The sequence below is a fragment of the Oreochromis aureus genome, linkage group 3 (genome assembly GCF_013358895.1).
Source record: "Oreochromis aureus strain Israel breed Guangdong linkage group 3, ZZ_aureus, whole genome shotgun sequence".
NCBI lineage: Eukaryota > Metazoa > Chordata > Actinopteri > Cichliformes > Cichlidae > Oreochromis > Oreochromis aureus.
In genome coordinates this window covers 4,659,592-4,687,067 of record NC_052944.1, presented here as the reverse complement: position 1 = coordinate 4,687,067, position 27,476 = coordinate 4,659,592, and the positions used below count along the sequence as shown (strand labels likewise).

The 27,476-nt window shown below is 39.2% G+C and overlaps 2 protein-coding genes across 2 annotated transcripts; both read right to left on the bottom strand.

Moving 5' to 3' along the window:
- Window positions 1-1,130: 1,130 nt before the first annotated feature.
- On the bottom strand, window positions 1,131-13,864 carry ap1s1 (adaptor related protein complex 1 subunit sigma 1). Its single transcript, XM_031744605.2, has 5 exons — window positions 13,670-13,864; window positions 11,271-11,449; window positions 5,103-5,211; window positions 3,648-3,785; window positions 1,131-3,211 (listed from the first exon to the last, which is right to left on the bottom strand). Exons 1-5 carry the CDS (start codon window positions 13,670-13,672, stop codon window positions 3,164-3,166), a joined length of 477 nt encoding a protein of 158 aa, XP_031600465.1. The 5' UTR covers window positions 13,673-13,864; the 3' UTR covers window positions 1,131-3,163.
- A 2,500-nt stretch (window positions 13,865-16,364) lies between these two features.
- Window positions 16,365-21,034, bottom strand: serpine1 (serpin peptidase inhibitor, clade E (nexin, plasminogen activator inhibitor type 1), member 1). The gene is made up of 9 exons (XM_031744606.2): window positions 20,969-21,034; window positions 19,931-20,169; window positions 19,399-19,623; window positions 19,093-19,287; window positions 18,791-18,989; window positions 18,581-18,681; window positions 17,419-17,505; window positions 17,006-17,089; window positions 16,365-16,915 (listed from the first exon to the last, which is right to left on the bottom strand). Exons 2-9 carry the CDS (start codon window positions 20,166-20,168, stop codon window positions 16,872-16,874), a joined length of 1,173 nt encoding a protein of 390 aa, XP_031600466.1. The 5' UTR covers window position 20,169; window positions 20,969-21,034; the 3' UTR covers window positions 16,365-16,871.
- Between the last annotated feature and the right edge of the window lie 6,442 nt (window positions 21,035-27,476).

The following is a 27,476-nucleotide window of genomic DNA, read 5'->3' as shown; positions in this document are numbered from 1 at the left end:
ATCCAAAGAGTCATGCTGACAGATTTGTCATAGCAGCTTTTTCTTTACCATCTAGAAACAGTTCAGAATCAGAATCAGCATACTTTATTAATCCCTAATGAAATTATGTAAATATTTAACTTCTTTACACTGACAGAAAGGAGCGTTTCATTGGTCCGGCCCCCTTAAGATCAACATTTGCTGTAGATCCTGGTGGTGTGGATCAGTGAACCAGTGTATCCATCACTCCGGGCATACAGCTTGATGTCATCCCTGTAGAGGAGGTGGCTAATAATTGCTCAAGTCCTTGGCCAGCCTGTTTGATGATCTGGCTGAAGGGGTTGAGGCCTATGCAGAACAGTAGTGTGGGGCAGAACATCTCCTTGGTAGATCCTGCACTAGAAGTTGACCTCTAGTGTTCGCCACATCCCCATCAAATTCCTTATGGTCCTGTTGATCTTGTACAGTTAGAGGAATCCCAGGATCCTTGAGTGAGGCACTGAGTCATAGGCTTTCTTATGGTCAATCAAGGGAGTGCACAGGTTGGTCAGTCTTGTCTTACAGTCTCTGGTGACTGCTCAACCAGTAGCAGGTTTTCACCACTCTGGTGTTTCTACCGACTTCTGTGTCATGTATTGAACCATGTGCCTGTTCATCTTAGTCGGTACGATGTCTGACAGGATCTACCATGTGGTACTGAGGAAGATTATTGGCTAATAATTGGATGGGACCCTTCCCAGGATTATGACCCCAACATAGCTCACTGGAACCTTCCACAGTTTTAGTAAATTCTTTTGTAACCAGTGCCATCAGTATATTTTGTAACAAGCTTGCAAAGCTCTGACAGCTCACTGGTTTTACATAACATGGGATGTTCCTTCATTGACACCTTTTTATAGGCCATCAGTTGGGACTTGGGAATTAGCCGATAATAATTTGCACCTGGCGGCAGGAATGCTTTCTAATAACAGATAGATTTCAGCTGGTGTCATGGGTTCCCACGCTTTGTTGCACCTTTGTGTGTTCAATACTTTTCCCTCGTGTCATTTCTAATTGTTACATAATTTATGAACATCTATGGTTGGATTCTTTGCCTCTGTGGACTGAATTGGCTTTTACCAACATCTGGTAAAAAAAATTAATGCCAATAGCACTTCTGAAATATATTTATTCATAAAATTGGTGACAATTAGTGATACAGCAGGTGAAAAAAGTATCTCTTTATCATGGTACCTGGTTGTGGGTGGGATATATTACCAACATTTGGTTCTGAAAGTTAGACGCCGGAAAAATGGGCAAGCTTAAGGATTTGAGTGGAACTGAATTGACCATGGTGCCATGGAAGAAGGTAGCCTGGTCTGGGAATCATGCTTTCTGGGAATGGCCAGGTGGTTGTGCATCGTTGATCTTGGGAACACTTGACACCCGGATGCATTGTAGGAAGACGGCAAGCTGGTGGAGGCAGTATGATGCTTTGGGCAATTTTCTGCTGGGGAACCTTGGGTCCTGTCATTCATGTGGATGTTACTTTGACATGTACAGCCAACCAAAGCCTTGTTGCAGACCATGTACATCCTTTCACTGAAATTGTAATCCCTGATGGCTATGGCCTATTTGAGCAGGATAACCATCGCTGCCACAAAGCAAAAATGTTTCAAGAATGGTTTGAGGAGCTATCTGTTTCTAACGTCTTGGTGCAAGATATGTGTGTGTGTGTGTGTGTGTGTGTGTGTGTGTGTGTGTGTGTGTGTGTGTGTGTGTGTGTGTGTGTATATATATAAACTGTAATCGTTTTAGCAGTTTATCTATTAAGAAGTGCATGATCCTGGAATTTTGTCAGGGATATCAGCCTGGACAATTTTCAACTTGGTAAACTGATATGGAATGACCCGTTCCATTACTGACCACTGCTCATTCAGCAAAAGCCTGTTTTTCACACAGATGTCATACTGAAAACTAAAACTTTGTAAAACATTTACAGAACAATAAAATGTAGTTAAGCTAGATAATTCTATCTGCCTTGTAATTTCACTCCAGCCCAAACAAGTACCCACTGCACACAGAATGTCTCTTCTATAACTTTCAACTCTGACCTTTACCTGTGTTCCTTCTCATTCTAAGTTGCAGTTTTCCTAAACTGCATATGACATTTCCATCTCATCAGGATTACACACTCCGCACATATCAGTGGTTCATATGTAAATAAGATCCTTGTAGCTCTGATGTCATTCTAAAATGTCTTTGGTTTATTTTTTACTGTCAGTTTATCAATGTTGTGCAATGAAAGATGGGCCAATAACAAGTATTCTTCATACAATCTAAAAATATTAAACACCTGAAATAAACATGATATATTCAGACATATCTTGACAGCACCAATTGATTACCTAGTACAAGAAAAATTTCAGTGGAGCCAGAAAATTAAGAAAATTTCTAATTCTTGTAATCGTTTTGTTTTTAATTTCTTCACTGTTTTATGTAGCGTCTGCATTTCTTAACATGGGTTTAAATATACTGTACAAGGCAGGAACACAAGCCATCATACGAGCGACCGTATTATCTAAATAACAGAATGACATTAAATGTTGTTAAATGTATGTATAAATTAAGTGTTTTTTCCCCAACTTACCATCGTCAATGCTTTAAAATTCACTAGTAGCACTTGTAGTGACATTAAATATTTATTACAGTCTTACTACTCAAGTGAGACCATAGTCAGTACCTGACAAAGCTTCATGATAGAATGTGCCTGCTCAACCAGTTTCTGTATCATAGCCCAGTCACACTGCAAAATCACAATATTGTGATAAACATTCAGCAAAATGTTACTTTGCTGAAGTGTAGATAACCCACAGTGTCTACCACTGTGGGTTATTTTCTTAGCTGGACTCTGCCTTACCCCTTAAAAAAAATATAAACACACAACTCTGGCAGCCACGTTGAAGTGACCCCCCCACCCACACACACACACACACACACACACCCACACTACCACCCACCCACCCAGAGCTACAGGGCCTGGCACTGCAAGGTTCTTCCACTAACTGAGTCTCTCCCCCAGTTAAACAGTGTATACCAGTCCCCATTCACATATACATAGTACCAGTACTGTCGAGTTGATGCATGTTCTACCCTACACTGACCCACCCCCTGCCTTCTATATTTCCCATAACGCTGCTGTGGACTATGCCAAGCCCATCTCCTCCAGTACACTCCTGGGTGATTCGTCCTCCTGAAAAGATAAACACAAATGGAAGACGCAACTTAAATTACAGACAACAAATTGTTCCATTCACATTGCATGGAGCCGTCACCTCTCACAGGCACAAGTAGAAAAATGCCATTTATATTAGTATTACTGTATTGTATGCAAAAAATGCAACAGTTAGGGCTAGCTGACTCAGAGTGCAGGCAAAAAGGAAACTTTTACACAAAACTGTTTTTCACCGACCAGGGAGGAACAAAAAGACACAAATTTACATATGCAGAGTGTACAAACTGCACAACCCCAAACTGAAGTTAGTCCGGTGAGCATTACCACAACAAAATGTGGACAAAGTCTCACAGTCAGTCCATGGTTTGTGACTGACGTTTCAGTGATAACTCACAGGTCAGTAACTTTAATGCATCGTCTTCTTGAGTCACGTAAGCTCTGAAGCCCAGCTTACCTCCTGCAGTAGGTCAGCTTGTTCAATCGCTTTGAGGACACTCTTTTTAGATGTGTCCTGGATCTCTCCTCCCATCAGGAACTCATCTAAAATGAAGTAGGCCTTCTCAAAATTAAAGATGATGTCCAGCTCACACACCTACACATACACAAAACACCACTCTTTACCATGCCAAGTCTCAGAATGGTCTTTCAGCTTCTCCGTTGGAGTTTCCTTTTTCAAAGAAACAAAGTTAATCCTCTTAAAGAAGAAGAAAATTATGTTTGAATTCACATCGTGCATACATTTTAACAAGTAGTCATTTCTTCATCTTTCTGACAATAATAATTTTAGAAATGTATACATAATGATACAAAGAGTGACTGCATGTATTATATGAGTACATATCTACTTAAACCAACTATGGATAAGTTGCTGTACTAAGAATTATTGTTACTCCTGGACAAAAAATTAATTGTTTATAAAATTCAGGTCCCAAAGTCAAACGAACACTGCAGCATGACTGAGTTAAACACTGTCTAAATTCTTTCATCTTTAATAAAATGATCAGTGATAAAATGATTGCTGCTTTACCAGGTGTAACAGACAAGTTTAACATCCAGGCATCCATGAAAACAGAATTTATGACGTTTAACGGAGTTAGAAGTTAGCAGGAAGTTAGCTCGCTAGTTTCCCTGTAAACATACCATGCTCTGACTGAGAGAGTTCTGAAAAAAAAAAATCAAACTTACAGCTCTGCTGTCACTATAATGAAGACAGAAAAACCAAACCGCAGTGACCTCTGTAGGGTTACTGAAGTTGGGCTAGCTGAAATATAATGGTTTGCTACATGGTGGCTAGCTACAGAGCTATGATCAACACAATATAAAAACATTAGCACAGTGAAGCTGGAGGATGAAAGATACATTTTTCCCTTCAATAAAAATTAACATGAGAGTCCCTGTGGGCAGAGACAAATGCAATCGTATGGCAGGAAAAAGAGGAAAAAAACAAGGACCAAACTTCAGTCAGGCCTTATATAATGTATCCACAACACAGGTTAGTCATTAATATACTGCTGCATGGTTTATGTTACTCGTTATGAAAAGTTCCTGATCCTCAGCTTCATGTTCCCATTCCAATCTTTATTTGCCTCAGAGTGATTATTTTCTGACTCATTCAAATTTTTGGTGTCTGAGCAGCTGGGCTGTAGTTACATGGTAAGGTTTTAAAACTGAGCTTCAAAAAGTGTTGCAGATGAATAGTAGTAATAAAAACCCAGACAGGTCGACAGTGATCACGGACTATTTTTAGGGGCTTGTTCAGATTAAACAGAACAAGATGCAAAGCATTAAAATGTGCCAAAAACACGTTTGGACCCAGAAGCAGGGTTCATACGCCATCAACTATTTTCTTCCTTCAAAATAGTTCACATGTAAATAAGGAAAATCACATTAAGATGCACATATCACTTACACTGCCAAAATATTTATCCAGCAACTCTACGAAACGGTGTATAACTTCGAGTGTGATCAGCTCATTGTCTTGCTCTTCAATGGCACAACAGAAATAAAGGCTGGCATACCTGCAAGACAATATACACAAAAGCAGAAACAATTTTAAAATCCTACATTGCCTTGTTCTCAAGTTATCGCCTTCACTAGGATTTACAGAAAACTTAACCTCTGACCTTTATGCTAAGGTCACTGAGATTGAAACTCAAAGATTCACCTATGGTATCAATTTGAAAACCCAATGTCGCCTCGTTCTCAGGTTAACAGACAAACCAACGAGGCCGCAGACTGCCTGCTGTGAGATCCATTTAAGACTTTCTGCCTCAAAATTCGTCACAGATTTTTAAAAAAAGAAAAAAGAAGAACAAAAACAAAAAAAATTGTACAGCGTACAGTCGGACAATGACAGTTTACCAGACCTTTGTAGGGCTGCCAGACAGCACAGAGCAAGCATGCACAGTTCTTTCAGTCCAATAACCTGTGTTTGAGTGCTGGCCTATGAAGTAGCATCTGTGTTTTAATCAGTCACTCATCCCCCCTGACCTTGTTGACTTGCCTGATTTTGTCATTTGCCTACGGTAAGTGGGCAAAATTATTAAATCCTTAATTCTGCTTTCTGTTTTAAGTGCATTGTTTGCCAAGTTGTGTTGTAACATCCAATTTGTGCTTGAGTTTTGGTTATTAACACATCAATATCTCAATATTATATCAATATCCCAAAGGCGTTCTATTGAATTAAAATCTGGTGACAGTGGGGACGATGAGAGTACAGTGAACTCATGGTCATGTTCAAGAAACCAGGTGACCGGTGACTGGGGGAGCCATCATCGCAGGATGGGCACACTGTGAGCATAAGGGTTGGATGGGGTCAGAAAAAATACTCGGGTAAGATATATTTTCTAAATGATGCTCAACTGGTACTAAGAAGCCCATTCAACACCTGCCTGAACAATTCAGAGAATGCAGGATAGCCCCATGCTTACATACTATTTATGCCAAATTCTGACCCTCTCATCCAAACGTCAGATAAGAAACTGAAGTTCAACAGACCACACGATCTTCTTCTTCCCTATTTTGGTGAGCCCGTACAAAGTGTGGTCTGCTGCTGCAGTCCATCTTGTCTTTTGCATACTTTGGCTGTAATGCAGGGTTATGTTGGTACTATGGTAAATGACTGGTTCTTATATAGCTCTTTTCTACTCTACCTGGGCACGAAAAAGTGTTTTATACAACTTGTCTTGTTCAACCATTTACACAAGCTCTTCTTATTTTCTGTACGTGCTTTCTACCTAACATTCACACACATTCAAACTCAGATGGATGCATGGAAGAACAACTTGGGGTTAATATCTTTCCCAGGGATATTTATGTATTTGGAACAGCCATGGATTGAACCACCAACCTTCTGATTAGCACACAATGTGCTATAGCTGCTGAGCTAAAACCACTCATGAAGCCAATCTAAGGGAGGGAAACAGTGAGAAAAGGCTGAGGTACGCCAAATTACACAAGAACTGGAGAGAAAAATCAACAGGTCTCGTGGTGTGATCAATTCAAATTTTCTACCATACCTTGGCTCATGTGATAACACATGATTAATAGTGGGTCAATGACCACCTCCTAAGGATGCTAGTCAGATGCCTGAACCAACTCAACTGCCTCCTTTTGATGTGGGGTGGGGGTGGTGGCTCTCAAAATGACTGTACTCTTCACCTGATCTGTAAAGGCAAGGCCAGCCACTCTTCTGAGAAGCCAGTTTCTGTTGCTTGTATCCAGCATCAGTAGGGCTGTGCGATATGACCAAAATCTCATATCCCGATATTAAGACATCTATCGTCCGATAACGATATAAATCACAAAAATATTTTCTCTAAATTCTGTGAATCTTGGGCAGCTTGACTTGCGTGAAGTGTTTCCAGCTGGGCATCGCGTACCTGGAGTCGAGTCTTTTAACTGATGCATGAAACGATACATTTTTAGACATAGGTTGTAACGGCCGCCGTTTTCTTTGTGAGTATTTATTACACGGCGTGCTGCGGGGAAAAGCCTGTTCTAACGTTTGAGTCTAAGGTTTATTTTTTAGCACCTGACGGCTCTTTTTTGCTTCTCATCTGTAAATACTCTGCATCTTTCTCGTGATTCAGTTTATTTTGAAAAGTCTCAACAGGATCTTGAGCTTTATTGTGAAAGGTTTATGTGGAAAATAAACAAGCGGACACAAGGTGGTTTTACCGGCGTTGTTGCTAACGACAACGCATAAAAACAAGCGCTTGTCCGTCTGTAGTGTGGTTATATTAAATATAAGAGAAAGAGAGAACTTTAGGAAATTAATATAGCCACTACAGTGACCATCAAAATAATCAAAAAATATTGCCGTAAACAGTTTATTTTGCAACACCACGAAACAAACAATAGCGTAAAATGAAACGATAGACGTTTTTATATCGTCATCCGATATATATCGTTATATCGAACAGCCCTAAGCATCACCATCAATGCGGCTGCAGCTCAAATCTCCCACTTCCCTTACTCATGAACAACACCTACTTTAACTCAGTCGGCAACTCGTCCCAGCCCTAATGGGCACTATGACCTTTTCCAGCTGAGAACCATGGCTTCAGATTTGGAGGTGATAACTGTCATACCTGCCACTTACCACTCTGCTGTGAGGCACCCCAGTGATCTAAGAGACCACTCCATGATGAAGGCCTGTATCATCCACAAAAAGCAGAGTTTTTTCTCTGCTTTTTGAGCCCTTCTGCTACGACTATAAATTCTGTCCATAAAAAAAAAATCTAAACGGCATCAACGACAAAATGCAGCCTTGGCGAAGCCCATCAACCCCTGTGAGTCCAACTTAGTGCCTGCAGTACAGACAAAGCTCTTGCTGCAGTTAGACAGCAACATCCTATACTTCAGCAGCAGCCTCCAACATGATACCCCCCAAGGGACATAATCGAATGCCTTTTCCAAGTCCACAAAACACATGTAGACTGGGTGGGCAAACTCCCACGCACACTCAATTATCCTTGAGCAGATAAAGACCTGATCAAGCATTATGTGCAAGGAATTATTTCCACTTATTTTATTCCATTTATATTACTAAACATCAAGCAAAATTGCCATTGGTACAGACTTTTCTCATGCCAATTATAAAAAAAAACTTTTAGCACCAAATCACAGCAACAGTTGCCTCAAGGAGAAACTCCCTTTGAACAGAAAGAAACATCCAGCAGAACCAGGTTCAGGGAGGGGGAGCCATTTACCACAACTGACTGGGGGTGAGGGAAGGAAGAGCAGGCAAAAGACAAGTTGTGGAAAGAGCCAGAGGCTAAAAATAACTAGTGATTAAATGCATAGTGGTATATAGAGACAAGATGAAAAGGAGCAAAGAAGAAACACTCCGTACATCGAGGGAACCTCCCAGCAGCTTATTGGTCTGCCCATAACGGAACCGAGAGTAGAGACCGAAACAAAAATTCCCATAGTCCACAATAGTCCAGCCTACAAGTGATAAATGTGTGAACTAGTTTTTCAGCACTCTGAAGCTGTGTCTCGATTGAGGGGCTCCATCCTTCGGAGGATCCGGCCTTTGCGGTCTATGTGGGCCGGGTCCTCCAAAGACCGAGAAAGCTGGAAGTGAGCGTTTGTGAAATTGGACAGTCTAGCCTTCAGATTTGCGTCACCAGCTGTCTCGGTGGAGTTTACTAAACTCAGCCGTCTGCTCCTTGCTATCTAAAATATAATATGACATTGGCGTAAATTCTCTACCATCTCACGCTTCTGTTATTCAGTTTTATGTTTGATGTATATTGTAAAAAAATTTCACTTTAACCTCAGCCAAACCGATTTACTCAGGAACAAATAAAACACTGAAAAAAGCCAAACAATAACATTTTTAAGTTATCTGAGTGACTTATATGTCATTTCTTCTGATGTGAGAGTTCTCAAAACGAATAACATCTTTCTGGAACTCTGTTGTGTTATGGTCGGACCAAAACAGTAGCCCGACCATAACACAAACGACAGTAGAGACAATATAAGCTCCTTCACCGTAAACGGAGCTTCAGTAAGAGCAGAAGCTGTTGCAGTTCTTACGGGCAACCTTCAACTTTGTATTCAGGAGCCCAGACGATATCTGGATGAGGAAATGATCAATAGATGGGAATTTCATTTATCATGTATTCCATGGTCATCATGTTGTCTGTGTTTATTCCACAGTTGTTGTACCAGATCTTTGGCCCTTGTTGTGTAGGGAAGCAAGAATTCAATCTGTCCATGCTGGCATACTTTGTCAGTGTAAAGACATTCAGCTACAAATTTAAATTTCAACAGCACATCTTACTTTTTCTACATGACAACATTACAGAAAAAGTTCTGGTAGTTCACTGCCCAGACTGTCCTGTATTTACGAAACGGTTTTGTTTTTTTGATTGATGAAAAATGTTTTGTTTATTTTTGGTAATGAAAATTTCCATAGTAGATAGTGAAAAACAGGAAAGTTCCTGTCAATTAAATGTTTATGCATTACTTTGGTGTAGCATGAATGGCTGTAGAGGAAGTCTTTATCAACAGAAAAAACTGTTAGAAATTATTATTATTAAAAAAAAAAAAAAAAAAATACAGTCAAAAGTCCAAAAATGTATGCCCTCCATCACGTTCCAAAGACTTCCAGTGGGCTGAATTGGTGTTTTTGCTGGATTGATTCTGGACCCCGGGCCTTATGTTTGGCACCACTGATTTAGTCTAGTGTTAGACTATACTTGTAGAGGGGATGGTTTCTTTAGTGATGGTCAAGGGTGGTTCTGTACCACATATGATGGTTGTTGTTTCATGCAACAAAGTCTCAGGGACAATGCTTCTTTGGTGTAATTTCCTTCCCTTCACCGCAGCTGAACTTGTCTGGTCTGTTAAATCTCAAGTCAGCCCTTTGCAGGCTGGTTTGAGATTTAACAGACATTTTTTTTATCTTCAGTAGATGAATTTCCTCTGGAACTGGCATGCATGTCATGAGGGAGTCTAGCAATAAGTCTTGAACCATGTGACTGCAGTTCGATGTGGGCCTTTTTCTCCAATTGATATAGTATGCCTTCCAAAGCTCTGACGCAGAAAAGCAAATGTTCTAAAGCTTGTTGTGTCAACACTGTGGACTCAGCCATTAACTCTGCTGGGTGTGGCAAAGCCAGCTGACGTGGCTGGCCATAGTGGGAAGTAGGAGAGGCCACTGTGTCACTATAGGAGTATGCAATGTGTAGGGCTTCTTGAAATTTCAAATGACTCCTAAGAATCTAATAATGTAACATTCAACAGAAAGACCTACTGCATCTTCTAAATTAAGTTGTTTTCCTTAGGCATAGCTGGTTTAAGTCCTTAAGAGGTGTTCTCCAACCGGGGAAGTCAAGGGAAGCAGGCCAGATTTGTAGCAACGTGCCCTGATGGTAAGAGCTCCTGGCAGTTAAGGCAATGCAAATCCAGCCCATGGCCCTGGTCATCGGGGCCACCCATATTCCTCCACTGATCACCGGAGCTCTGTAGTTAGAGCTCAAGGACAGTAGTTCACCCAATTTGCCAATGCAGATTGTTAGTTCATCTACTTGTTCCACCAGTGGGGGCTGGGCTGGCAGTGAAAGACCATCTACCACTGTGGTGGACGTGGGCCTATTGTCCCCATCTATACGAAAGCAGCTTCTCTTTCTGACAGACATTAATTTTGATGAAATACTCGAATACGTACAAATATGTAATTTTCCTTCCCACGGTTTCTTTCTTGGAGACAAAGCACTGCCACATCTCATCTTTTTTACATGTTTAATACTGCGTTACTAACATTTCTTTTTAAAATTTCTAAACAATAAAGGCTACTGCCTAAATGTATCACAAGTAAATGAACCTGAGAACCTGGCACTGGGATAAAAGCACTAGTGCATTTCTTTACAGTTTCTTGATAATTAGTGAAAAATCAAGAGCAGTTCATAGCATGAAAGAAAATGAAACTGTAAATATGTACACTAGAAGCAACTGTCAGTAACATTAAAATGAGAGAAGATGAAAATAGTGTAAACAAAGTACCACAAGAAGCAGGTGATGCTGTGATGAGTACAAAATGCAGGACTGCCCATGGCACTTTTACCTTTTATAGACAATCTTGAGGTCGCGCCATTCTAGAAAACTGCACATCTTTGGTTTGCGGGCCAACACTATCTGCATCAGCTCCCTGACCATCTTCTTCTTGTCACGCTCAGCTGTGGCTGTGTACCACTTCTGCAGTCGCAGCTTGCCCTGCCGGCTGAACAGCAGCATGAAGCGCATCTACATGCAAAAAAGACAGTACAGCATTTATGAGAACATGTATTCAATGTGTAAGTATATGTCAATACATAAATGTGACAATTACAATTATTGGTCCAGTACAGGAACTTTTCCTGTTAACTGCATTCTTGTGACCAATTATGAGTCACTTCATCACAGTTTTTTATACTTTGCTCTTTTTGTAAACATTATTATCAAGTCTGACATAGTTAACCATTTCTGTGATCAAATGCTCTTTCAATTCCCAAAAGCAAAGAAATACTGGAACGTCATTAAGAGTTAAATATGGTCAAAATTATTTCAGCTCCAATAAAATAATCAGTGCGCCTGCCCAAGTGTTCCAACATCATGACAAAGAGGATAAACAGGAGGGCCCTCCTATTAATAGAGGCAGATGCCATTATATGGTAGGAAGAAGACACCAAAAACAGATAATTTGGTTAGTTATCAACATCTTGCCATGTGGTCTGGATTACTTGCTTAGAAAAAGTTCTGGTTCAAAGTTTAATACACAGTGAAATCTTAGTCAGCCCAAGAGAATCAAATCCTTGGTGACCCATAAACCACAGTGTACACTGTGAGTTTTTAGAAAATTAAACCATGTCAACAGTGCACATCTTTTAGAGCACACGGCAGCTCGTGTCTGCTCAAATAACAAAGCAGCGCACCATGTTTGAAATCCAGCACAATAGATGCTTGGACTGAGATGTGCTGCATTCAAAAATCAAGCGTATGACATTTTGTGAGACTTTAACTTGTGGTAAACATTTCAGTAGACATATACTGCAAAAAAGAGAAGAGCATGCCAAATTGTTTTCTCAATGACAATAAAAAAAAACCTTTCCAATCTTCACTTGGTGTCTGATTGTTATCCCATATCTACTTGGTCCAAGGGAGTGTCACAATGGAACAAGTAGGGAGTTAAGCCAGCATTATAATCTAGCCTTTTTAAACGATATAATGTTAAAATGAACCAGTCAAACCAAACAAAGAAATAAAAACAACTTCATGGCTTTCTATAATAGGCTATTTAAATTCCAGTTCACTTATCCCATGCCCTCCAAATCCCTCAGTTGATTAATGCAGTATCTCTCTGATACATCCCGAGTACACTACTGAAAAAACACAAACTGCCAGTTCAAAAGTAGTAGGTGAACAAAGTGGAGCACTCAGAAGTTGAAGAGTCAGTTACCTTTTTCAGGTGCTGGGAAGACTGAATTAGGACTAAAAGCAAAATTAATAATGAATTTGGTCACTAAAGACCTGCACTAGGACGACAATCTTTATATATTCTTTTTGAAAGTCTATAATAACATAATGGCCATGACAAATTTACACTCCTGTTGTATATGGCGAGTGTTTCATCTCATCATCCTATGCTGTTTTCCCACGCCATACTGGCAAAGAAAAGGGAGGAAGTGACATCAAATGTCTATAATATTTTGGTTTGACATTACCTCCAGACATAAACGTCATGTATTGCATTTAAAGCACTTAAAGCAAACACTTCAATCACATAATGAAACCACAGATATAAACTTATGCTGTAATGTGTATTACAGCTATTTTAAAACTTTGCAGATATGGCAATACTAATCCAGCATATCACTTATTATGTTTACTTCCATCTGCCTGCTACCAGTCTACAGTCTATTTGGCAGGCATGACTGTGGGAGGTATGGTTTCATAAAAGATGAATGTTATTGTTTCATCAGTCTAGCCAGTAACAGATGTCACTGTAGCAGGTAATATTAAGATCACCAGTCATCTGGCCACAAGGTTTTGGCCATACAGAGTTCCAAAAACAATTGAGCTGAGGTTAAGCACAAAGTTAGCCACATAATGAAGCCTATTTCATTACTTTATGTAGGCTGGCAGAAAGTAACAAGCACGCCATCACCTTCGTTGCTGACGATAACTAAAACCTAAAGATAAACGAATTACCTGCAACGAGGGCAGTCACACTAGTTTGTCCCGTGTCTGTCATGCTAAAGTTTGACTAACATCACACAGACCACAAGCTGCACGAGAGCTATATACAGCGTAAGAAAGATGAAGTTTCACAGGTTATGCTGGCCTGTTAGCTTGCAAGGCTATGCTGACAGAAGCCAGGTGTAGTTAGCGCAGGTGGTGACTTCCTGGAATCATACACCTTGATAGCATTAGCGTAGCATACCCTCCACATACACTTTTCCCTGCAAGTTTGACGTAATAACTTACCATTCTGTGGGGGTTTTAACGTTTGTGTCCCGTTACAAACGGACTCTACTCCCTCGTTGCCCACTCAGACGTACACTCGAACTAATGCCGAAAGTTCATTCCCGTGTGAGGTGCTCAACTACTGCGCTTGCAAAAAGCGGAAACCCTTCCACGATCGTTGTTTCTGCCAAAGCGCTTCCACATCCGAGGAGCATGCGCACTCCGGCACGTCTAACATGACGTTTATGATTTCGTCTCACTTCCGGAGGGTTCGAATGATTTTACAGTGTATCGACTTTAGTGTTACATCCTCACTGTGTGTGACTGCGGATACTGACTCCCTGGTATAGCTTTCAAGTACGGACCTTAAAGCGGATAACCCGTAAGTTAGAGAGGAAATGCCGTGTCACCAATTTAGAAGATCTCCATGTTGCCTGGAAAAAAAAATCTGCTCAAAAAAAAGGAAAAAAAAAAAAAAAGAAAATCGGTAGGATTTTTCATCGTCATCATTCATTAAACACCGAAAAATCCCAGGTTTCTCTTCAGCACTGTCAGAGCGCTGCTGAGTCAAGCATTCCTTTAACTTTAACTTCATTAATTTTTAAAAAAAATGAAATTTTATCTATTGAAGAACAAATACTCACAACCATAGACATACTATTATTTTAAGCTACTTTAAATGTCATTTATATTTATTTATATCTGTCTGAAATAACTTTAGTAATGGCTTCCTCCAGGTCATCAACGTGTCCATTAGACCCCATTACCCATTCTTAGCAACTGCTCAAACTATTACAATTAGTAAATGCTTTAATCTTGAATATGATCATCTATCTCTATTAATAGGCTATGTGCAATTAAGGTGGCAATAATTAAACTATTACTTAAAAAGCAGTCACTTGATCCAGCTGTCTTAGGTAATTATTGACCAATCTCTCAGTTGTCAAACAGCTGACAGATCATCTGCAGAGGAATGGTCTATTTAAAGAGTTTCAGTCAGGTTTCAGAGCTCATCCCAGCACAGAAACAGCTTTAGTGAAGGTTACAAATGGTCTTCTTATGGCCTCTGACAGTGGACTCATCTCTGTGCTTGTCCTGCTAGACCTCAGTCCATCGTTGATACTGTCGACCACAGTATTTTATTACAGAGATTAGAGCATGCCATAGGTATTAAAGTACGGCACTGTAGGGGTTTGAATGATATCTGTCTGATAGACTCTGTTTTTTCTTTCATGTAAATGGAGAGAGTCCTCTTTACACACTAAGTTTAATTATCCAGTCTTTAAGTGATGACGAGATGAACCAAACTGGGTTCAAACTACTCTGCATTTAATAAGGCTGTTGTGTTTTTAGTTTTAAAGTTTTTTTAAAAACTTTAATTTAAGGTTTTAATTTTTTCTGTTTTGTTCTATTTATTCTGAACGAGCCCCTAAAATGTCAGTGATCACTTTCAGCCTCTCTCAGTTTTTATTACCACTGTTCATTTTAAAGCTCAGTTTATAAAACCTTATGATGTAACTACAGCCCAGCCCATGCAGCAGTATACACCCTGACCTTGTATAATGTGTGTGTAGGGACCAACACATACACTGCATTTAACCCATTCACCCAGTGAAGCAGTGGGCAGCCACCAATGCAGCACCCAGGGAGCAGTGTGTAGGGACCGTACCTTGCTCAGGAGTACCTCAGGGTAGCCGTTCAGTGGATTCAAACCCCCAACCTTCCGATCATGGGGCAATCACTCTACCTACTGAGCTATCTCTGCCCTATCCCTGAAGTTTGGTCCGTTTACAGCATCCTGCCATGCGATTGCATTTGTCCCTAACCATCGGGAACCCTCACGTTAACTTTTATCGAGTGGAAAAAAGTTTTATCCTCCAGCTTCACTGTGATAATATGTTTATATCATGCTAACCATAACTGTGTTTTAATTTTTTCAGAAATCTCTCAGTCAGAACATGATATATCATGTTTAGGTGGAAACTAGCGAGCTAACTTCCTGCTAACATCTAACTCCGTTAAACTTCATAAATTCTGTTTTCACGGATGCCTGGTACATTAATATGTATCATTGACAGAAGGTTTGGGTGTGTCTTAGAATAATCTCTAAATTTCTCAAAAGACATGTTGAAGCTCTGCTTTGGCTGTTTTTTTGCCTGTTCTGTGTCAAGATAATCCCACACAGATTCAATAATGTTGAAGTGCAGGCTCTCAGTGTGTTCCACTGGGTGTTTATCTATGCTTTTTACTGCATTGGCGGTGTGTTTGGGATCATATGATGCTGAAAAATGAAGACCTCTTGCCTCATTTTCACTCCAGTTCTTGTGTAATGTTTCCCCTTCTTAAGAATGGCTTCCTGACAGGTTTTCTTTGCTTTGGTGAATCAGTGTCGGGACCCCACCCCACCCCACCCCCACCCTATATCTTGCTTTCAGATACTGTTTATCTACTGTAGATAGATACAGATTTTTTTTAGACATGCTTTTGTCTTCCACTTGTCTAGTTTCCTCAGTCACTGCACACCATGCTTGGTATTTCAAGTTTTCAGCTAATACCTATTTTGCACCTTAATGGTACAAAAATGCTGTTTCATGCCAAACTTATGTTTGGCAGGTTTAACTAAAGAAATGGGAACATAACATGTCTGTTATGTGTAGACACAATACTGATTTGTTAGGTGCCTTTTGATGCTTGAATCAGGGGGAAAGCAGAAAAAGTCAGTGTTAACCTTTCAAAGAACTGCTCAAAGACTGCAACATTGTAAAAAATATAGTAGTTTAATAAATATAAGCATAGTGACAGAAATAAAAATGTAAGAACAAAACAACCCAAAAATATGAAATATAATTTTTTAACAGTAATATAAAATAGTAATATTAAAATATAACTCTTTATAAATACTAACGCATCAGCGTCCCTCCCTTTCAATTAAATCACTATCTTTTGTATCAGAAACAGGTGAAATACCTCATATGTTCACTTTCCTTTATATCGCATTATGTTTTATCAGCCAGAAACATTCAGAGAAATAAATAATCTATAAAGAAATATTTTTTTAAACAAAATCTCTTTCAATACTGTTCTAAATAAACTTTCCAGTGATTTAGTTTGCAGTTTCAAATATGTCATCTGATTTAAGTAGTATATGTCAGATATGTCATCCATTCGATGGCCATTATGTGGAATTTTAGTCGTCTCACGCAGAGAGTGGGCTCAGAGTGGGTTACTGTTGAGGCTGGTTGAACTGACCCATGAAAAGAACAGCACCTAAACATAAAAGGGAGAACATTAGAGAGCCACCCTACCTGGATGATCAGCAGCCTGGTATTGTAAAATTGTATTCTAGTGAAAGGTTACCTGTGAGTTTGTGCTGGATAAGGAAAAGGAAAGGTCGGTCTAGAACGATCTCCTCTACTGCCATACGAGAAAACATGACAGCAGCTAACAGAACAATGAAACAGAAAGGGGGGAAAGGTCAGTGTTGGGTTTATGTGGGGACCCCATTTGGACCCCTTACATTATCTTCAAATAGTTCTGATACATTTTTTTGTTGAAAGGTATTTGTTACAATTTGATTAATTACAAAATATGATTAAAATATTTTCTCTGCATCTATAAATCAATAAGACCTCTGCTTATGTTGCCTATTTTCAATATCCCCTTTTAGCTTACATCATATTATGTTTCATACTTAGACAAAATTAAAAAAAGAATCAATTGTATCGCCTGTGCCACAAATAAATATATATAGAACTGAAAAATGAGGGTACCTGTTGATGCTGCTCCTTTGGTTCCCTCTTCATTCACCTCAATTTTCAGTTTTTGCAGGACCTTCGACACACACAGCCTTTGATCCACTAGAGGGAAAAACACAAAAAAACAAATGAATAAATTAAGAATAAAAAATTACATAAAAATATGTTTGTTTGTTTTCATTATGTAGTTTTTTTTTAAACCTTCATTTTTTTTATCTGCTTATTTATAATCCGTCATTAAGGCTTAAAATGCTTCAATTTGAAATATGGACCGTCTTTATTGACAGGTGACCACAGGCTTTTAAGGTGGTTTTAATTAAACCATTACTTGTATATATACATATATATAGAGAGATATATATCAAGATATATGTATATATATATATATATATATATATATATATATACATATATATATATATATATATATATATATATATATATATATATATATATATATATATATATATATATATATATATATATATATATATATATATATATATATATATATATATATATATATATATATATATATATATCTTGAAAGAGCAGTTATAGAAAATACTGAGTGATCATCTCTGAAAGACTGGTTTATTTAAAAAGCTTTAGTCAGGATTAAGAGTGCATCATAGCACAAAAACAGCTTTAGTGACGGTCATGAGCGATCTTCTCACAGACTCTGACAGTGGACTCTTTGTTTGTCCTGCTGGACCTCATTAAAACACCATTGGTGTTAAACAGTTCAGTTGTTTGAATTGTATCTGTAACACACTCCAATTTGTTCATGTAACAACACAGTACACTCATGACTCCAAGTTTGTAAGGAATCTTGGAGTCATTGCTGACCAGGATATGTCAGTCAGTGCAAACAGTAAATGGACTGGTTCTTATATAGCACTGTTCTATCTACCTGAGCACTCACAGTGCTTTACTTGTCTCATTTACACGATTCATATGCTTAAGTGCTTTCTAGCTAACATTCACACTTAATTATACTCCAGTGGATGCATCGGAGAGCAACTTGCGGTTAGTATCTTGCCTGAGGATATTTGGCATACAGACTGGGGTAGCTAGGGATCAAACCACCAACTTTCTGATTGGTAGATGACCTGCTGCACCTCGGGAACTACAGCTACCCCGGAGAGATGAACATTCAACAAAAAGGTTGACTTACAGGTGATGCGTGTGAAGTCTGCAGAAGCTGGGTTGAAGATGTCTCCTAGTCCCATGTTGACTAGCGCAGTCTTCAAATTCACCTCAGAGTCCAGAGTAAACCTTCAAAATACCAGTCTTTCAGTTTCTTGTGTTTTCTTGTAATAATCAATATGAACCAATATAATTTATTGTTAGCTCCAACTATACACTCTGACCAGCTCTCTCTTACCTAGGTAAGGCCAGCTGCCTCTTGACATTCCTCAGCTCTGTCCTCCACTGTCGGATCTTCTGGCTGCTCAGGTCTGCACTGAGCATGCTCAGAGGAACTTCAGGCTCAAAGGGAGACACCAAGAGCATGCTCAGTAAGTCACCCTCATATGGGACCTCAATCACATCGTAATCCACTCCATCAGCAGTTACAAACTCTCCTGTTAATTGAGGGGGAAAGAAAGGCCTTAATAAGTAAATACAGATAGAGACTTTAGTCATCTGTGGAACCGTTTGATAAACAAGTGCAACGACGTGGCCCACCATAGTTGAAGCGGTTGGTGATTCTCATCATGTGGACTGGCACAGTGCTGCCATTGGCACAGTGGAACATCCTCTCCTGTGTCAGTTTTGGGTCAAAGGGAATTTTCCAGAGGCCCTGGAAGTGGAGCGCATTAAGGAGGACGAGGCGGGTCTGATCAGTCAGAGATCCAGATTGCAAGAATTCAGGGATAAGACCTGCAGAACAGATGACCAAACAATTTCAAAGATGGACGCAAAGATAGACGTCCGCTTAAATCAAAGCTGATGGAGGTTTCAGAGGGGTTTGAGTCTGCTATCTGAATATACCTGCAGTGTGATCTGAGACCCATGCATTGATAACGCTGATGGCTTGGTCTGGCTTTGTGAAGTCCACCTGGTGAGGGTGGGTCTTGAAGGCCTTGGCCAAGTTCCGGTGATATCTCTTCTCCAGATTCATCTTCCTCTCCACCATCACCCCGTTGGCTATTTCTACCCCCTCCTCAGAGGACAGGCCCCGCTGCAGAAGCCACTGCTGCCGAAGCATCCCTCGCTCTGCGGGAGTAAACCATAGGAGGCTTTTTTTCAAGGTTAGGGTCTTGACATGCTCTAATCTACCAAATTCACAAAACTAGTCACCTCACTTGCAGAAAGATAAAAACTGCTCCCTCTACTGTTTTTTATCTTTCTTTAACTTAGTTACAAACTTCCTATTGGAAATGTTACAGTATGTGTAAACAGTAAATAGTGCCATATTGTTGTCCTGATGCTAAAAACTTTATGGATGTAATCTCATTATTTCCTGTAACCTGTTCCTGTTGCTTCAGTCCCACTTTGTTGTCTGAATCTATATGTCACTCACCTCGCAGAGAAAAACCCATAGCTGTAGTTAAGGCCTTGCTGGTGTTTCCGTTTGCACCAAGCTGAGCCATGGCCAGAACAGAGGCCACACCATATGGGGACAAGACCACATTCTTGTCTGTAGACCCCTGGGCCAACTGGTGGAAGACCTTCAGCCCAAAATCAGTCTGCTTATCCTGCAGAGAAGTCAGTCCTACTCTGCTCAGAGCCAGCACCAGGAAAATATATACGCAAAGCATTCTGGAAAAGAAAAAATACAATTTCATCAAATATGAATAGTGGTGATTCAATATGCAGCAGATACCTCTGTATCTGACAACTGCAAGTATAACCTTTCTACTCAAACAGCTTTTCTCGCAGTGATTGTACACTACATCACTAAAACTGATACATTCTTAAGAAACAGATTTTGTATCCATTTAAAGAGGAGTGGATTTTTGTTTAACCGCTGAACCTCGTGTCAGCAGATCCTTTCCAATTCTTAGTAAGAAACTGCACTGGATTACACAATGGTACAGAGAAAGTTTAAGGAGCTGTCAGAAGTTGGCCATAAAATAATGTCTTAAAATAATGACTGTAAAAACTTGCATACAGAAAGACTCAAGAGTATGAAAATAAATAAAGACAGAAAGAAAACGTGTTAAACTGGTGGATGTAAAAGAAAATGAATACATTAGTCCACTCCTAGTGTAGATTTCAGTCTTCTAACTGGGCTTCAGTCAAACACTGACTCAGGATAATGAGATTTAATAATAATAAACTTAATAATAATAATTCAGGATAGGATTTATAACAGAGTCAGTTTGTCCTTAGGAACTGAATGTAAGTCAACATAATAGACATCTATATTAAAAACAGCTGTGCACATGTGTGATTGATGGTGTAATTTATGGATGCGTACAGGATCAACTGAAAACTACTTAAGAGGCTAAATTACACTTTATTGTACTAACTAACAATGTCCCTTGTAATTCCTTGTAATGCTGTGTGTGGCTGTATGTATAAGCTAAAGTCTGAACTGTCAAGTTCAGGTCCTTACCTTGTAGCTGGGATGTGTCCAGTGTAGTATATCAGAGCCCTGTTTGTTCAGGTTGGATCTTCTCTGCTGCTCCCTGAGTTTGAAATACTGACAGCGCTTCATCTATTTATACTAAAAGACTGCCCCTGTCCTTTGCACACACATAAACACACAGTGTTGGAGACGATGATGTCATCTGACACTGTCTGGACAGACTTCCTTTTCATGAACACACATGTCCACTCACCCTCCCTCTCACTTTTTTCCCTGTCTCTTTTTCCAAGTTATCATTGAGGATATGGAAAGTCGCTTAACTCTTTCCCCACACGGACACACACACACACACACACACACACACACACACACACATTAGTCTGTTCTTCCTGCTCATGCTAGAGCAGTTAGTCAGAGGTGAATGCACAGTAATGTTTCTCAATCACTGATTTTTTTTTAGAATGTCTGAATGTAATAAAAATTGCTTGCTGACAGGCAAGTGCTGCACACTCAAATGCTCTGCATTTTTCTACAGGAAATATGGCGTGGAAGTAAATGTGCTATCTGTTGTTTGTTTTTCTTTGGAAGAATATTTTTGACTTCTTAAAAATACATGTCACAGGTTAAAAACATATATAATCCAGTGCTGCAGTGAGTGGTATACATGCTCATGTGCTCTCACTTTGGGTGGTCATGCATCAGAATTCCAAATTTGGTCACAACTTTTAACATTCCTTATCCCACTACTCACCAAGCATCTGGTAGACAGAGAGTTGCATTTTACACACTTTTTCCGAGTCTTTCTACTGAAGCTTGTGGCAGGCTAACAAAATGTAATTGAAGCCACTTGTTATATAGAAAAAAGCAAAACCAAACAGCTTCCTGGACCTGATTTTGTTGTGGAGTGTTTAAATATCCATCACTAAGAAACAAAGAAACAAAAAGGACTAGAAGATGTTAAAACACTGCAGATACCCAGGAAACACAGAAACTACCAAACTGCACATCTTAATCATTAGAATACAGTGTCAACCATTTTCCTAAAAGGTAGGACCAAAACAATCTGTGGATTATCCAGAGTAACAGAAACATAAGAATCACCAAAAATACAAAATAAATATAAAATAAATAAATACAAATGGATACAACAACATCAGAAAGAAATGAGATCGATTAAAAGGAAAACCTTGGACTCCACTTTCAGCGCTGTCTGTGAACGAGCACTGCTATTTATTTTGTTTTCATCTGTTTCTGGCTCACTTGTGTTAACTTCTATAATTGTGACCTCTCATGCCGTTGAATGAAACACCAAAATTGCAGCTGATATTTTATTCTTAATTATTTGTACCTGCTTTGTATTTAAGGTGAACAGATGTTGTGCTGCTGGAACCATCGTTTCTGCGAGGGGACCTTATAAAACAAGCCTCATTCACACAAGCTGTTTCATCCTTGAGAGCTTTTCTATCTAACCTACACTCACATTGTGATGGATGCACTGGGGGAACTCGGGGTTAGTATCTTGTCAAAGTATATTTGGCATGCAAACTGAAGCATCCAGAGATCAAACCACCAACCTTCTGATAGCAGATGTAGACGATTTGCCTCTTGAGCTATACTCACACTGAAAAGATTTGCAAATGTATTTTCATGAATACCTTATTAAAAAAGAAAATCAGTTTAAACTAGTTCACCTTATATAAAACATTCAAAATAATTCCAAAGAAAAATACAAACCTAGGCAACAAATTTTAATGACAAAGTTTGGGAACCAGATCTTTCTTTATTCTAAGATAACTGTGACAAATGTTTATGGCCATTGACAGTGTCTGGTATAGTTTGCCTTGGTTTTTAAATAGCTGTAGTTTTCTGTCTTGAAAATACCAGCTATTTGCTTATTAAGCCTGAGAAGCTCCCACTACTAATACCCTGGGAATGTGACACAGCCACAACAGTGAGAGAATAACAGCAGTGAACAATGGGATGACGAGTCAGTTATCAAGCCTTCGGGATCACCACCGTTATTTTTACACATTATGCTGTTTTTGCTTTAGACAATGTTTCCTGAAATATGAAGATGCATCAACACATCTGGTTACTGTAACTTGGCAAAAGCCCCACAACCCCTGAGGATTTAGTAAATTCCATGTAAGGCTGTGACTGGAAATTTGGTTTGTTCACCCACTCAGTTCTCTGTGAGAGAAAACAGGAATGAACTGTTGCCAAGACAGCAAATAACATCACACACTGACTCTTAGTTCTGTTATTGCTTAGCTATTGATTTGTATTTATTCCCATGTATTTTTGTCCTAGTTATTGGGTTTATTTGTTCCCTCTGTGTTTGGCTCATCCTTCTGTATCACTTTCTCCATGGTTAATTTTTTTATATATTCATGTTTTGCTATTTAGTTATAGGTCTTATTTCCTGTTTTATTTTGACAGTTATTTGTCTCTTGTGCTTAGTTTTCCTTCGCCTTCTCATATTGGTAAATGGACTGTTTCTAATCTATCTGAGCGCTCAAAGCGATTTACATAACTGCCTAATAGTATAGATAGATAATTAGTATCTTGCCAAAAGATATTTGGCACTGTAGATTGGAGCAGGCGGGGATCAAACCACTAACCTTTTGATTAGTAGGTGACCTGAGCTACAGCCTCAGGTGCCTTTTTATGAATCCTCTGTCGTTTGGGAGCTCCACCTCTACGCTCCACACAGTCTGGCTACACAGTCACTGATACCTCTCTGTGTACTCTTTGGTTAGAATCCAGGTGACTTGAATAAACCTCATGGGTTTGAAAATTGAGTTAAAATAAATAGGATAAGCAGAAATTTCAGTTCAGTTGTATTTATATTGTGCTAGTTCACAACATTATCATTTTTATATATAATCATGAATTTCAACAAAACCTGAAGGCTTAAAATTAACTAATTTTAGTGTCTTTAGGTAAAATTAAAATATTTAAATTTATTTAATTTTCAGCAATAATATAGTATATTACAGCTGATATATTGTTATAATATAGCCTAAAAAAGTGTGGTGATGATGGACTGCTGCCTTTTGAGTAATAGGGTGAAGGATGATCATGTTATGACTGATGTGTCACATGGGAGTGTGGTTGTTCCTCTGTATCAGCCCGTCACAGCTGCTGGTACAATAAGTCCTGGGTGTAACATTTCTTCAGAGACCTCTATCTCCACACATCAAAGCTGCTGTGGTCCTCGAGTGTTGACTCATCCACTTTCTGTCTGTCTTGCTACATCATGCTCTCTCCTCTCCTGTTTTATGTTCATTAACTGCACCTTCTGTTGCAGTAAGTCTTGCTCTGTGTCCCACCTTTGCATCCAGCACACCTATATTTCTTCTCTGTGCAGGTACCTGGTTGTGTCTGAGGGAGTTGCCAAGAGCGAGTTTTTCCTTGAAAAACAGCTTATCTGTGAATCTGTGGTGGAGACCAGGACATTCCAGCTATCATTCCTTATGCTGTCTATTGTTTTTACCTTCACTGTAAATAAACACACTGTTAGTGAACCTACTGAGTCCAGTCTTCTCTAGTGTCCATGATGAAAGCATTTTGGTAGGATGCTACAATTAATTAAGCTGCTGATCAGTTCTAATAGTTTGTGGTTTAAAAGTAATTTGAAAAACACTGACTTGCAATTCAAAGTAAACTGGGTTCATAGCAGTTCGGCTATAAAGGTTGATCGCAGATGAAAATAATTTGTCAAAACAACTCATGTGTTTTATCTTAATTACTCTTTTTTTAATCCATTTCTTTCATAAAACTATCAAAAAGTTCAAAACTTTGAAGCACTCCATATTAACAGCAGGTACTTTTGACTTGGAGGCCCCATTATTTTAGACGTTTTGATTAAAACTTGAAGTACATAAATATCTCTGATGATGATACACTGGCCCTTCTGGTCAGAATGTCTTACTTTCAAACTAGCCTCTCCTTTTCTAAATGTATTCTCTATGAAATAAGTAGAGAGGGGGCCAATCACATTTATACAGAAATGTATTAACACTTTTAGTCTATTGACGATCATGTTGAGCTGTATACGAAAGGGCTCTTAGCCGTCCAAACAAAATGAGATAAAACTGAGGCGCAGTTATCATATTCATATCCAGCAGTATTCCTCAATTATTTTAACATTTTACTGATATACAGGGACCAAGCCTACAAAAACAACAGAAAGTAATTTGTTACATAAATTCCTGTTGTATGTATGATGAAACAGTTTTATATAATCCCTGAAAGTGCAAAGCAGCCAATGAAACACAGAAGAAATGGAAAACTCAAGTGTTTGAGGTTAGGTGAGTAAATGGGTGTGATCGTGGTGAACAGATAGAAGATCGCTTATTTTCAGAAATCGGGAATTTCCTTCCATGAAATGTATTCACTACTTCATATTCCACAATCAACTGTTTATTCTAACAAAGCTGAAGCGTTTTGGAATGAAGCAACGACAGTTAGTCTGCCTTCCAATAATACTGTCTACGGCGGGGGGGGCAAACTTCCGGGGCATACGAGATAATGCGTGACTTATTACTGACTGGTCGGTAAGTGCGAGCCCAGACTTGGGGCCCTGCTGAGAAACCATGCAGGCAGGGGCGGGGCTTTGTGTTGATGGACACCAATCACACGCAGACAGACTAGGATCATACCATTACGTGAAAGGTGGGAGGGGGGAAGGGCGGACATTCCGAAGACACCAAGTTAGTGGTACAGGCCGGGTACACAGAGAGAGGAGGGGCCGAAAATGTAAAATGAGCATCTGGCGTCATTTCAGTGCCATTGCAGACCACAAAGCTGAGTGCAGAATTTATAAACTTAGGAGCTGGATAACGTCAGACCCGTTTTTATTTTCAGCCATTTTCCATTTTGGAGGATGAAAGATTTCACATTTCTCCTTCAACCTCCTGCTCTTCTCCCTATAGTAGCAGATTAATCAAAATCAGGCTTTTATGAAAACACTGAAAAAACAAAAACAAAAAACAATTTAATACTAAGTATTTATAAGTGTCTTTTTTATATATAAATGTAGTTACTGATATTTAGGAATCACTGTACAGTATCATGTGCATCAGCTTCCACAATTTGTCGATATCTACATGTCCTTTTTAAAAAACAAAAAAAACAAAAACCACACACACACACACACACACACACACACACACACACACACACACACACACACACACACACACACACACACACACACACACACACACACACACACACACACACACACACACACACACACACACACACACAAAAGAAAAATTAAAAACAAACCCTTAGGGAAGTGAGATTTAATCAGTGATATAGCTAATATATTATCCAAGGTTAAAGTCAAAGTCTGTCCTGCATGTTATTATATAGTTCATCCATTTCTTCCATCTTGGTACACACAGGTCCATCTTGTAGTTCACATCTGCTGTCATTTTCTCCTTCCTGTAAGTGGCCATTGTGACTTCCATCCACATGTTCCAAATTGGGCTCTCACATGAAAGCCATTTCTTTGTGAGGGCTTTTTTGCCTGCCATCAATAAAATATTAAGTATTTATTGTTCTCAGTCCATCTTTCTGGCATGAGTCCAAAGAATGAAAGTTTTAATTTCTAAAGGCAAGCAGCTTCCAAACATCTCGTGTTGCCTTCCTTTAAGTTTTCATAACCTGACAGTCCCAGAAAATATGATAATAGTTGGCATTTGTATTTCCACAATTTCTCCAGTAAATGGGAGGGTCACAGTCATAGTGAGATTTTTGGTATGTCGTAATAAAGTATCTTATCAGACTTTTCCAACCTAACTCCCTCCAGCTCACACATGTAGATGATGTAGAGATGTAGAGATGTGTGCATGTAGCACAGAGTCATGCTTCACTGTCTGAGCGTCTCAATGAGTCTCACAGGCCTGAATGTGCTTGAACACATTTACAATTCTGAACTTGTTTGATCGGCTGCTCAACACAAACAAGCACAAATTTTAACTTTTAACAGTTTCGCCCACATTCATACTACACGAAGTCATCAAGCAATAAACAGGTAAATGACAAGAGTTTGTTTTTACTTTCTAATGTCGAAGTCGGTTTTGTTTTCCCAACGAGAGGTTCAAAAAATATAATTTTTTTTTAAAAAGGGACAGTCGGGGCAATGAGCAGAACTGACAATACAGCACTTAATTAAAACACTTTATTAACAAACACTACTTAAAAGAATAAGGTTCACTGTCACAACGCTGTCCTAGTTAAGGAGCAGCTCAGTAAAATATTTAAACAACCATTTTGACCGGCCACTTGGGGAGGCAACCTACATGGGGGAGTGCCCAAGGGTGCCACCAATTACTCACCCGTGTCGTCTCTCTGAAACTTAAACTCCTATTAAAACCATGATTAAAGTACAACAGTTAACACTAAAACACCATAAAACACAAAGAACCAGTCAATGCCAGTCAACACAACCACAACAAAGCAACAACAAGGCAACAACAAGACAGCAGCAGTGCGTAGGCCTGTAACAAGAAAAAGAAAGCAG

Coding starts and splice junctions, on each gene's coding strand:
- ap1s1 (XM_031744605.2), bottom strand. Junction 5,212..11,270: donor CTCAAGATTGTCTATAAAAG/GTAAAAGTGCCA, acceptor ATTGTCTTGCAG/GTATGCCAGCCTTTATTTCT. Junction 3,212..3,647: donor AAGCTGACCTACTGCAGGAG/GTAAGCTGGGCT, acceptor TTATCTTTTCAG/GAGGACGAATCACCCAGGAG.
- serpine1 (XM_031744606.2), bottom strand. CDS start 20,168: ATGCTTTGCGTATATATTTTCCTGGTGCTGGCTCTGAGCAGAGTAGGA. Junction 18,990..19,092: donor CACCAACCGCTTCAACTATG/GTGGGCCACGTC, acceptor CTCAATTAACAG/GAGAGTTTGTAACTGCTGAT. Junction 17,506..18,580: donor AGACTTCACACGCATCACCT/GTAAGTCAACCT, acceptor TTTTCCCTCTAG/TGGATCAAAGGCTGTGTGTG.